At 30.2% G+C, this 12347-nt stretch overlaps 2 protein-coding genes across 3 annotated transcripts; one reads left to right on the top strand and one right to left on the bottom strand.

Moving 5' to 3' along the window:
• The first annotated feature begins 3653 nt into the window (after positions 1-3653).
• Positions 3654-7343, top strand: LOC111309991 (E3 ubiquitin-protein ligase DIS1-like). 2 transcript variants are annotated; one of them, XM_022909049.2, is made up of 5 exons: positions 3654-3893; positions 4253-4333; positions 5018-5248; positions 5920-6306; positions 6712-7343. In XM_022909049.2, exons 3-5 carry the CDS (start codon positions 5042-5044, stop codon positions 7030-7032), a joined length of 915 nt encoding a protein of 304 aa, XP_022764784.1. In that variant the 5' UTR covers positions 3654-3893; positions 4253-4333; positions 5018-5041; the 3' UTR covers positions 7033-7343. The 2 variants fall into 2 exon arrangements, with proteins under 2 accessions (XP_022764784.1, XP_022764785.1); XM_022909050.2 differs by having other exon boundaries at positions 3654-3943.
• A 148-nt stretch (positions 7344-7491) lies between these two features.
• LOC111309432 (receptor-like protein EIX2) lies at positions 7492-11328 on the bottom strand. Its single transcript, XM_089748888.1, has one exon. The coding sequence runs from the start codon at positions 10731-10733 to the stop codon at positions 7773-7775; it is 2961 nt and encodes a 986-aa protein (XP_089605014.1). The 5' UTR covers positions 10734-11328; the 3' UTR covers positions 7492-7772.
• Positions 11329-12347: the final 1019 nt, after the last annotated feature.

Genomic DNA, 12347 nt, shown 5'->3' with positions numbered 1-12347 from the left:
ACTTTTTAATTTTTAGGAATCTAGTTCCTATAATATTATTTAAAAAATTTAATAATTGTAATATTATTTTTAAGAAATTTAGTCCTCATAATATTATTTTTAAGGAATTTAATTCCTATATATTGTTAGATTAATTGAAATTTTTAAAAAATAATTTATAAAGACTAAATTCTTTTAAATCATATTGGAAAAACTAAATTTCTAAAAATCAAAAAATAAAAAGACCTATGACCATAGTTGCTAATTTTGTTTTGGTATTGATTGTGTGGTTCGTTATATCAAAATACAATATACCTAATAATGATTTTTCATACCAGATTTGATACTAAATAATATTAATTATTTTCATTATTTTTGACCTATTTTGATAAATTTCGCTGGAATAGCACGTTTCAATCGATATTTTATAATTTTTTAACTTATCTTTTGTTATTTAATTATTTTTAACCTGATAAAAATAAAATTAATTAACAAAATAATTCTTAAAAGTTAAGTTTCTTTATTTTTTATTTTAAATTATTTTTTTATACTTTATTTTTTCAAACCAGAGTTTATAATATTTCATTTTTTTCAAGAAAACAATTTACTCATTTTATAAAGTTTAACAATTATAAAACTTTGATTAATTTTTTTCATCTCTTTGTTTTTATCTTAATATTTATATAAAAAAATACTTATTTAAATACTATATGATTAGATTAAGTGTTTAAAAACATAATAAAAAATTTATGATATTATTTTTTTATGTTTTTAAACTTATTTATTTGATTTGAATATATTGCATATTTATTTTATGACTTATTAATAATATTATAATTTACAAGTTCATGCATGTCGTCATAACGTATAGATCCACTAACCTATAACTAGACTTAGACTTTAAGGAGTTGTTACTAATTTTTTTAAGGTATGATTGATCACCTAATGAATGTATCATTTTAAAAAGATTTTAAGTTTGATTAAAGGTTCATAAAAAATAGATTTTGACGTTTTAAATAGAACTAAATTTGAGAATTCGGTTACATGTAAGAAATGTTATAGTACTTTCACAACACCAATCCTAAAAATGGTACCAATTTATTTTAAATTATTCTTAAAAGCATCTTGGTTGTAATGTTTTTTATTTTAATATTTAATATTGGAAATAACTTATAATATTTCTCTATCAATCTAACAAAATTTTTAAAAATACTTCATCACCTCAAGAGTATTCAAGAATCTCATTTATTTTTTTAAAGAAGCTCCGTCATCGGAAAAACTTTATCATTTATTTTTTTGTTAATTTTTAGTTTTATTAAATTTTGTTTTATTGAAAATAAGATCAAATTCTTTCACTATTTGAGCTCAAAATAAAAATATTTTTTTATTTAAAATTTTTTAAAATTTTTACTATTTGGATCAATTTTAAAATTCCTAAAAATTATTCTCTTATTGTCGAAGTTTACTTGTTATTTATTTCTCAATTTTTAGAATGAAAACAAAAGGACAATTATTATTTGAAATCTCATTCAAAAATTTTCACCATTTAAGTTGAATTTGAAAAATAGAAATCTCTAGAAACTCAACCATTCATGATTTTCTTGAAATTTTGTCATCAAATAATTATCATATATTTTCAATCAAAATTTAAAGGTTTTTTTTTTTAAGTTTGGAAATGAGTAAAATTACTTTTATTGAAATTATTTCTAAATTATTTTACCATTCAAGTTAAATTTAGAGAAAATTTTTAATTAAAAATTTTGTAAAAATTTATCATTTGAAATTTTTAAAAATTTTGTCATTGAATAATTACCATTTATTTCCAAATTTTTATGAAATGAAAATAAAATTGTCCAAATTATTAGTATTTTAACTATGTACTTATTTTATTAAATAATTAAAACATATTTTGAATCAATAAATTTAAATATACATGTAAATGAAATTGAATAAACATATAAAATATAATAAAAATAAAGGCCCTTGTAGCAACAATATCAATATACATCAAGTGGGCCATTCCGTAAAGCTAATTTCCCACAATTAGAATGGCTTTGCACCACTTGGTGATGGGTCAGAGTCAACCGTCCTCCACAGCAAGGTTATCAACTCGTGGACAACTCCAAATAATGCACGTTTCAACCGTCCTTGGAAACTTGATAATTATTTTTAGCTTTGATTAATTTGAAGTTGGGTTAAGTCAAAATTTAAAATCAAATTTTTTTACATTTAATTTTTTTATTTATAAAATTTGAAATTAAAATTTTATTTAAAAAAATTAAATTTTTTATCACTTGAATTAACAGACAATATGATTATGTCACATTTTGATTGTTAATTTTCATATAAATCAATTATATTAAAATAAAATATTATCTAAAAATATCAACAAGTGATTGATTCAATCGATTAAAATCATTTTTTTCGACAAAAAATTTTGAATTTTAATCCTGTCGATAATAATTTATTAAAATTATATCAAATACATAACTTACAATTATCTATTTAAATTATCAAATACGTCATATTTTAAAAAATTAAATAATTTATCTCTTTGAATATTTTACAACAAAAAAAAAGTACTGTCTAAAAATTATTTTTATAACTAAAAAATAAGTTTTAAATTATCCATCTTGCCTTCACGAAAACAAATAAAAAAAATATTAAAATTGAGGTGCGTGTTTGCACGCACAGGAATGTTAGCTTTTGGAAACATGGAAGCTGATCCAAGTCCAACCCAACATCCTAAACGCTGGGCGCTGCTGCCGTCCACTGTATTCTCGGCCAGCTGTCTCCGCCACTGCAGCCTCGGTCCTTCCTCCCAATTTCATTTCAAGAATAAAATCTCTTCTGTCTGTCTACGCGCACTCTAAATCACGAGTAAAAATGTTAATCATATGCCAATACGTATAAATTATTAAGATTTAATTCAAATAAAATTTAAATTTAATTTGATATTAAATAATTTAATTTATCATCAGTATTATAATATTATTTAAATAATTCACTAATTTAATTTAATTTTTATATTTTAATTAAAAAATTATTTTTTTTATTTCTATATATTTTTATTAATTTAAATTCAAATTTACACTTAATAATTTAAATCATCATGTCATATAAAATATTATATTTATATTATATTTTAAATATATAAAAATCATATATTATAATTAATATCAATATTAAAATATATAATATAGTTTTTTGATTTTATTAATTTAATTTATAATTGTTTTAAAATTTTAAGTTATGTGTCTTTTATTTGTATTATATGATCGTATTATATTTTAAATTATTAAATTTATTTAAATTAAAATTAAAATATAAATAATTAAATTTATAATCAAATATAAAAATTATTTTATTTTATTTGATAAATATATTTAATCAAATAAATTTAAATAATTTAATTTTTATTTCGAATTTAATTTAAATTTTGATTGAGCTTAATTCAAAATTTGAATACCAAATTTTAAATCAAACTTAATTTTCTGTCTGTATTTTCACTCGGCTTGGTCACCCTCTTACTCACGATTGCGTGTGCGTAGAAGCCACGTAGAAATTTCCCTCCCTCAACATTTTCAACCTTTTTATTTAAAGAAAAAGTCAAAAATGGAAGATCAAATGGGCCCTTCATAGCTTCAAATACCCCTTTTTTTTTTTTTTTTCTGTTCTTTTTGTATTTTCTCGAGAAATTTCTCTCTCACAATCCAACTCTCGAACACCAACGCTCCTCTGTCTCTCTTTAATTTGAAATTCTTCACTTCAATTTCTGTCATTATTTATTACTCCCAAAAGCCCAAAAAAAAAAAAAATCATTCTCCCATTTGCTTATAAAATTTTTCTTCGTCTTCTTGGTCTTCATTTTTTTTCTTTTTGATTCAAATGGGTTTTTGAGTTTGAATTTGAAGGTGGGTTTCTTCTTTTTAATTCAAATGAGTTTTTTGAGTTTGAATGGAAGGTGGGTTTTCTTCTTTTTTTGTGGGGGTGTTTTGGTTGCTGGGTTTTTCTTTGATTGTTTATAAAGTTTCCTTTTTTGGAATATACTAGATCTGTTTGATTCTTTTAGGAAGTGTTGGGAAATTTTAGATTTTTGTCTCTTTTTTAGGGGTTTTTAAATGTTTATTTGGTTCAGGAAATTAAAACTAGAATTTCCATTTTTAACTTTCATTTTTTCCACCCACATTGTTGTAATCTCCACAATCATTTATTTATTTATATTTTTTAAAATGAAAATTTAATCTGTTTCTGATATATATTCTTTATGTAGGGAAAGGAGGAATTCATAGCCAGGCGGTGAATTTAAGAGAGGAAAAGGCAAAGGATTGAGGGTTAACAAAAAAATTGGGTGGTAAGAACATTTTGTCTTTATGATTAAATTTTTTATCAGATTTTTTTAAGTTTAAACTAATTTTGCTGATGTGCATTGAAGGACGTTAGTTGTTATTATTGAATGATGAATAGGTTGATTTGACTCAAATAATCAAATATTGATTAAATATATTCATGTTGTTGGTTCTTAAATGACTTGTTAAAACTTAAATGTCAATGTTGATCTTTGTGTTTGGTTATTCTTGCATGTCAACTTTCGAGAAGGGATTGTATGAAACAGTTTCTATGTAACATCAAATGTTAGTTCCATCTAATTTGACACATGATTATATGTTTCTTAAGCTAGTAAAATATTTTTAACCCATTACTTGTAAATAGTGGAATATATTGCATTCCAACTTTCGAGAAAGGATTGTATGAATCAGTTTTTATGTATCATCAAATATTAGTTCCATCTAATATGACACATGATCAAATGATTAAATAGTGGAATATTGTTTCATGGGGTTTACTGATGATGGATGGAAAAATAAGCTGATGTGTTCATGGTACATTTACGTGTTGGGATTTAAATGATGGTAATACTTGGTGACTTGGACTAACCTTTTAATCCAACAACTTCTCTTCAAATTTCGTTCATATAAAACATTTTATTGTAAGCTGAATGTTCACTGATTTTGTGCATTTTTGTTTGTCTTTTCAGTCTAGACTGGGCATAGATACTAGCATGGCATGTGGGAATCCATTTTTTGATGACTTGCGGAGCAAGCCTGAGGTTATTGATCCTCCACAAGATGAAGAGATTATGGATAGTGAATCTGTGAATGATCCTACTCAAGCTGCTATAAAACCTAATGTGACTGTGTCGAGCAGTGTTCGTGAGCTGTTGGAGTGCCCTGTTTGCTTAAATGCAATGTACCCACCAATTCATCAGGTTATTGATGGTTACTTTCATGAAATTGGTTAACATTCATGTTCTATAATTTGCCTCTGGTGGAATCTCTTACCATCCACAGAAATCTTTTGTGAATCATATTGGTTTCAAACCAACATTAGCTATACTAAATTGTCCTAAAGATTTCTTAAGTAACCCATTTCTATGTACAGGATGATATCTATTTTGCACATTCTTGCCTGTTGAGCGGATAGATTTAACCTCACAGGTTAATATGGTCACAAAGGCTCAATGTGTTATGTTTTGATTATCTTGTCAAGTTGTTTTTCTTGTTGTTTTACCTCTAGTTGTTGATTATTACTTAACCTCCTTTAGGCTATTAGTAGTTTTGAATCATTTAATTAATTTATTTATAGAATTGTCAATGTCTCAAAAGTAGGTTCTGTTATTTCATATGCAAAGGGTGTGGAAAAATCAGTCAATATCAGTTCATACACCTAGGGAATAGAAGCATCACTCTGGCGCATAATGTTCTAATGTATACTTGGCAGCGCAATGGCATAAATTCCTGTGTCAGAATGCTCTTTATTGGCTTCTGATGCAATTTGTTCTGTTGTATACTTCTCTTTGTTTGCTGTAGAGTCATTATCATAAATTAATAGTGAAAATTAACACTGTAAACTAACTGCTGGTTTTCTTTCTTTGTGCAGTGTTCAAATGGACACACATTGTGTTCTGGTTGCAAGCCGAGGGTTCACAACAGGTGCCCCACATGCAGGCATGAACTTGGTAATATTAGGTGTCTTGCATTGGAGAAGGTGGCTGCATCTCTTGAACTTCCCTGTAAATATCAGAGTTTTGGGTGCATTGGCATATATCCATATTACAGCAAGCTAAAACATGAGTCCCAATGTTCTTATAGACCATATAGCTGCCCCTATGCTGGGTCAGAATGCATGGTTATTGGTGATATCCCTCATCTTGTGGCCCATCTGAAAGATGATCACAAAGTTGACATGCACAATGGCAGCACCTTCAACCATCGTTATGTCAAATCAAATCCACATGAGGTTGAGAATGCTACATGGATGCTAACGGTATTGTTTCCCTTTTTTCTTTCTTCATATTTCTTGTCATATTTTGGTTTCTCTCCAATCCTCTGGAAGAGGATTATTCTACTGTTTCTGCAAATACAACAGCTAGAAATTTATCGTGTGCTTGTTTTTCTGGTTCATTAGAGAAGTGTGTAAAGTCCATCACCAATGGGGTTGTTGTATTCTTCTACCGGTGAATACAATCATAGAGGGACATAAAACTTTAAAAGTGGCTTTGCTATACCAAATTGAAGATTGTTACTAAGTTGATTTCACATTACTCTTCTTTTTGTTATTTGACATGGCACAATGATATTCAATAGACTGACCCTTGTTATTTTAAATTTTATTTACAGATTTTGTGAGGGGTGTGGCACTGATTGTTGGATTTCTTTTCTCAATTTTTAGGTTTTCAGTTGCTTTGGTCAGTACTTTTGCCTGCACTTTGAAGCCTTCCAGCTTGGGATGGCTCCTGTTTATATTGCATTCTTGCGGTTTATGGGTGACGATAATGAGGCAAAGAACTATAACTACAGTCTTGAGGTGGGTGGGAATGGGAGGAAGATGATTTGGCAAGGGGTGCCCAGGAGCATAAGGGACAGTCACCGAAAGGTTCGTGACAGTTTTGATGGTCTTATAATCCAACGCAATATGGCTTTGTTCTTCTCAGGGGGAGACCGGAAAGAATTGAAGCTTAGAGTGACAGGAAGGATATGGAAAGAGCAGTGATGGGATTGTCCTTGTAGTTTTCCCTGAGTCTTTTTTTTTTGTGATAGCTAGTAGATTAGTGTGTTTTGGTAGTTTTAAGGGTCTTCTGGTCGTGTATTTTTTGGTTTGTAGGGGGCAAACTCTCTTTGCTTACCCATGCATCAAATACATGAATGGGAAGATGAAACTTTTATGCCTACAAATCTAGTATCTATCTATCTATAGTGATTTTAGATGGTCATATATGATTTGTAAGTAAAGTATTGGATTCTTAATTTTACTAGCTGAAGTTGAATCCATGATAATCTTAAGTAAAAAATCTGTTTTACAAATCTTCGGGCTTTTGAAGTTGGTTTTGACCAGAGGGTGAGAGCCAAGAGTACTTTGCTTTTGAATTGTACAGTAGTTAGACTAGATCAAATTTAGACAAACCTTGATTGTGTTTTGATAATTAAAAAAAAAAAAATCCCCAATACTTATGATAAACCAATTCTTAGTTCTTACTTGTTATAGGTATATCTGACTAAAACTTTTAAACTGACGTAATTTTGAGCTTCTTGAACCAGTAATCATCAAGTATTTGAATTTCAAAAGCATTCTTACTTTGACCATTAAACTTAAATACAACGAAGTAGTTTCTGTTTGAAATTAAAACAAGTTCTTCAATCTCATCCACCATTGAGATCTTATTTGAGTGGTTCAATTAAAGTCAATACAACATGCATAAATTTGCTTACCTTTATAGACGAACTTAGCATCCTCTAACTCTTAAACTTCCTCTCTAATCTTGCCCACCACAATATGAATGTCACATAGAGTGAGTCCTTCCAGTCATCCAAGAGCCGAAAATATGCATGCCTCCAAGAAGTCTTTAATAGTAAAGATCCAAAAACTCCCCAAAACGCTGTAAAGAATCCGATTCCCATTCCAGCATAAAACCATTTACTAAATTCATCTCCATCTTCGGTGTGACCATCATCGGGTGGTTGATCCTGAAGCGTGTCATTTCTTGGGCACTGCTGTGAAATTGGAAGGCCACACAGTGCTTGATTACCAACAAAGGCTGAAGCACCAAAGGTCAGGAGTTGAGTACCAGGTGGAATTTTTCCTGATAAGTTATTATATGACAAGTTCAAGTAACTCAAAAAACTTAGATCAGCCATGCTGGTTGGGATTTGCCCTGACAATTGATTTGTTGACAAATCAAGTGATTCTAGTTGTTTCAACTGACCAATTTTTTCAGGGATAGACCCAACCAAATTGTTCCCTGATAAGTTCAAAACAACCAATTCAGCAAGTCTTGTTATCTCATCAGGAATTTCTCCAACTAATTTGTTGCCTGCAAGATCAATGATCCTAAACAGCCCAAGACTTCTTTCGTACTCATACTCTTTTCCTTTCCATCTAACCATTGCCTTTTCAATATAGTGGCCTCCAAAGAAAATATAAGCTTGCATGGAAGACACATAAATGTCCTCCGTGATATCATTTGAGTCTCCTTTTTGAACCATGGCTGTCAAATTATCAAGACACGATGGTATTGCTCCAGAGAGAAAGTTTTGAGAGAGGTCCAGAATCCGTATATTTGCTAATTGGCATAAATTGGAAGGTATCCTCCCATTGAATTCATTACCTTGTAGACTCAAAAATATCAAAGATGACAGGTTTTCTCCTACCCAGGCTGGTACACTTCCAGAAAACATATTCTCGCTAAGGTCCACAAATTTCAATCTACTGCAATTCTTCAAAGAAGAAGGTAAGCCTCCAGAGAAGCTATTACCGTGCAATTTAATTGTTTCAAGTGACAACAGAGATCCCACAGCAGTTGGAATAACCCCAGAGAAGTTATTATTAGCTAAATTCAAAACTACGATGTCTTGCCAGTGGAAAAAGCAATCAGGAAGCACTCCGTCCAATGAGTTATCAGAAAGATCAAGAGATCTCAATACCCCAGCTGTATTCTTACACAATGGAGAAACTGATCCCGAAAATCTATTTTTAGCAAGAATTAATTTGGTCACATTATAAGGAAAGACTGGCAATGGACCCTCAAACAGGTTTGAACTTAAATCTATTCCAATAAATGTAAGAAGCTTGACTGGTGATAAGTCTGATAGCATACCAGTCATCTGGTTATGGGAAAGATTTAAGAAAATCAAGTAAGTGGGCAGGTCCCAAAACCAATCAGGGATAGTACCTGAAATTCCAGCACCGGAGATATCAAGATCCTGAAAACTTCTTTGAGTATGAAGCCATTTTGGGAAGTGAGGCCCCAAATTGCAAAATGATAGATGAATTTGATTCAACTGAAAAGGAGGAATCCAACCGGAGCTGACATTGAAAGTTAAAAGATTAAAGGATAGGTCAAGTGTATGTAATTTGGAGAGATTTTCAAAATGCTCTTCGGATATCGCACCTTCCAAAGAATTCCAAGAAGCATCCAGATGCTCGAGTTCAGGCAGGCATCCTAGACTTTCAGTCACTGTTCCATTGAATCGATTATGGCCAATATCTAAATATTTCAATGATGAAAACTGGGTGAGATCAGGTAAAGGACCTGTAAGCTGGTTGTCCGAGAGAGATAGAGAAGTAAGCTTGGAAGGTTGTTTGAAACTTGTTGGAAAAGAGCCATTTAATCTATTACCAGAGAGATCGAGTTCTCTTAGTGAAGAAAATCCTGTTACATAAGACAAACTGAATGAATTTTGAAAGCGATTCCAAGGCAGGCTCAGAATCTCCAATGAATTCTGTATGCACCCAGACAAGCCAGCTGGAACAAATCTACTGAAGTAGTTTTCAGAAAGGTCCAATGTTTTTAAAGTACAAATGTTCCCAAGGAATTCTGGAATCTCACCTCCAAGTTCATTATCGGACAGATCAAGATGTTCAAGTGAAACCAAGTTCCTGAAAAAGTCTGGAATTGAGCCTTCTAACAAGGTACTTTGAAGGGTAAGATCAACAATCTTGCTGGTAATATTGAACAACAAAGGGTACATGGAAGAAGTAAGATAGTTTAAAGAGAGATCAATGGAAATTCGGGATGAAGTAGAGTTAGTCAGGGAAGGTGGAGACGAGATTATTGGAAGGCTACAGCCGGCCAACCGTAAGTGTTCTAGGTATGGAAGCTTGATGAGCAGTTGAGGCCAATCCTTGGCACCATTAAGGTTGTTCGAACTGAGGTCAAGATATCTTAAAGAAGAAAGATTCAGAATCTGATTCAGGGTTGTGAAACTTAACCCAGTATCATGAAGATCGAGGTGTCTTAACTTGCTTAGTGAGCCATTGATATTCGGAAACTGAGTTCCTCCAAAATCATTGTAAGTAAGGTCTAAATATCTTAAATACCTCAGTTCAAGCAGTGAAGGATTAATCTTACCTCTCAGACTACTATTTACAAAGCCATCAAATTCATCATCAAAGGTCAGAGGATGATGAAGATCAAGCATGACTACATGGCCTGTTCTGTGGCTACAACGAACACCTCGCCACAGACAACAATCTTTTTTACCATTTTCGCTTCCCCAAGACGAGAGTCGACCAGAATTATCAACAAGGCTTTGCTTGAACGTCAGGAGAGCTTGTCTCTCCTTATCTCTGCATCGGATGTTTTCCCCTTCGGCACTTGGATTGAAGCCATTTGCAACTGTTATGGTCTGGCAAAGCCCAACAAACACAATTGGTAGAATCTGAAAGAATCTGGATTTTCCAGACATTGTTGTCATACTAATGAAATTGAGACAATTTTGGCGTCGATTGTAGTTCGTCCTTAGAAAACCAAATCAAAGAGTCTGGACTATGGAAATTAAAACATTCCTTGTTCTTTCCAAATTAAATAGAGCCCAAGAAACACGATTGGTGGAATCTGAAAGAACCTGGATTTTCCAGACATTGTTGTCGTACTCACGAAACTGAGACAATTTCGGCCTTGATTATGGTTCGTCCTTAGAAAGCCAAATCAAAGAGTCTGGACCATGGACATTAAAACACTTCCTTGTCCAAATTAAATAGAGCCCAAGAAACACGATTGGTAGAATCTGAAAGAAGATGGATTTTCCAGACATTATTGTCATACTCATGAAATTGAGACAATTTTGGCGTTGTCCTTAGAAAACCAAATCAAAGAGTCTGGACTATGAAAATTAAAATATTTCCTTGTTCTTTCCTACTAAAATAGAGCTACCACAGGATTTAGAAACATTTATTTATTTGAGGAAAGCCAGGGGCAGTCGCCCCAGCAATTGCAAAGCGATAGTCAAAATGGCTGCCCCTATACAAATATTTTAGTCTATTCAAAGACAAATTATAAATACTTATCTATTGGCCGAATGATCTTTCAAGATTTTATTATTAAACAATAAATATAATTATTTATGTAATATTTAATATCATTTTGAAGATCATTATCAAAATGATCTAATTAGCAATGTAATTATAACATTTGTGATTTGAAATAACTCTATTTGATTAACAATTATTAATTTTTAAAAATTAAAGATCACTAAGTTTGGTATTGCTAGAAATCATACATTATTTTGTTTAAAAGTATAAAAATAACCATGCATATTATAATAGTTATATAAGTTAATAATTTTAATGTTGTTTAAAATAATAATTTGTGAAATATTGATAATATTTTATTTATTTTAAAATAAAATATAATTAAATTATTAAATTAATAAATACAATTATTGGTAGGTAAACTAATTTTTATATTATAAATTATGTAAAAAACATTTGAATTAAAAAATAAAACTAATCTATTACAATCATAATAAAATAAAAATAAAAAGATCATATTATACATAAAACATTTAAAAAAACACATTATTTTTGAACAAAAAATATTAATATGAAAATATAAAATAACAACAATTTTAAGGAGTAAGTTTTTAATTTACATATTATATAAGTAATATTGATTATTATTAATTTTATATATTATTTTGCTTCGATGATAAAAGTTTTTTACTTTTTTAGATAGAAATTAAATCACCTTTTAAAACAATAATTTGATCACATCACTATCGCTAAGTGCTTCACAAACATAGTGATCTAATGTAAATCATAATAATTTTTGAAATAATCACCTCATAACAAAATACTACTTTAAAATTTATTAAATAAATCAACCGTTGCACTTTGTGTTTCAGGGTAGTGCAATTTTCGATAGAGTGACCAACAATACCATAATGATAGTCACAGTGGGCGGTGGGATCATACCACTTGGGGTAAGGTGGCTTGAGGGGTTTCAATTTACTTGGAGCAGTCAAATAATTGTTATAGAGCTCCTTATACAATTTCGAATAAGTAATTGAAATTGGGTCAAAAACAGGCTT

This window comes from Durio zibethinus, chromosome 19 (assembly GCF_047325235.1).
Source record: "Durio zibethinus cultivar Kanyao isolate XHJ-2024 chromosome 19, ASM4732523v1, whole genome shotgun sequence".
In the NCBI taxonomy this organism is placed as follows: domain Eukaryota; kingdom Viridiplantae; phylum Streptophyta; class Magnoliopsida; order Malvales; family Malvaceae; genus Durio; species Durio zibethinus.
Note: the sequence above shows the minus strand (reverse complement) of the source record. Positions and strands in the feature narration are given on the sequence as shown.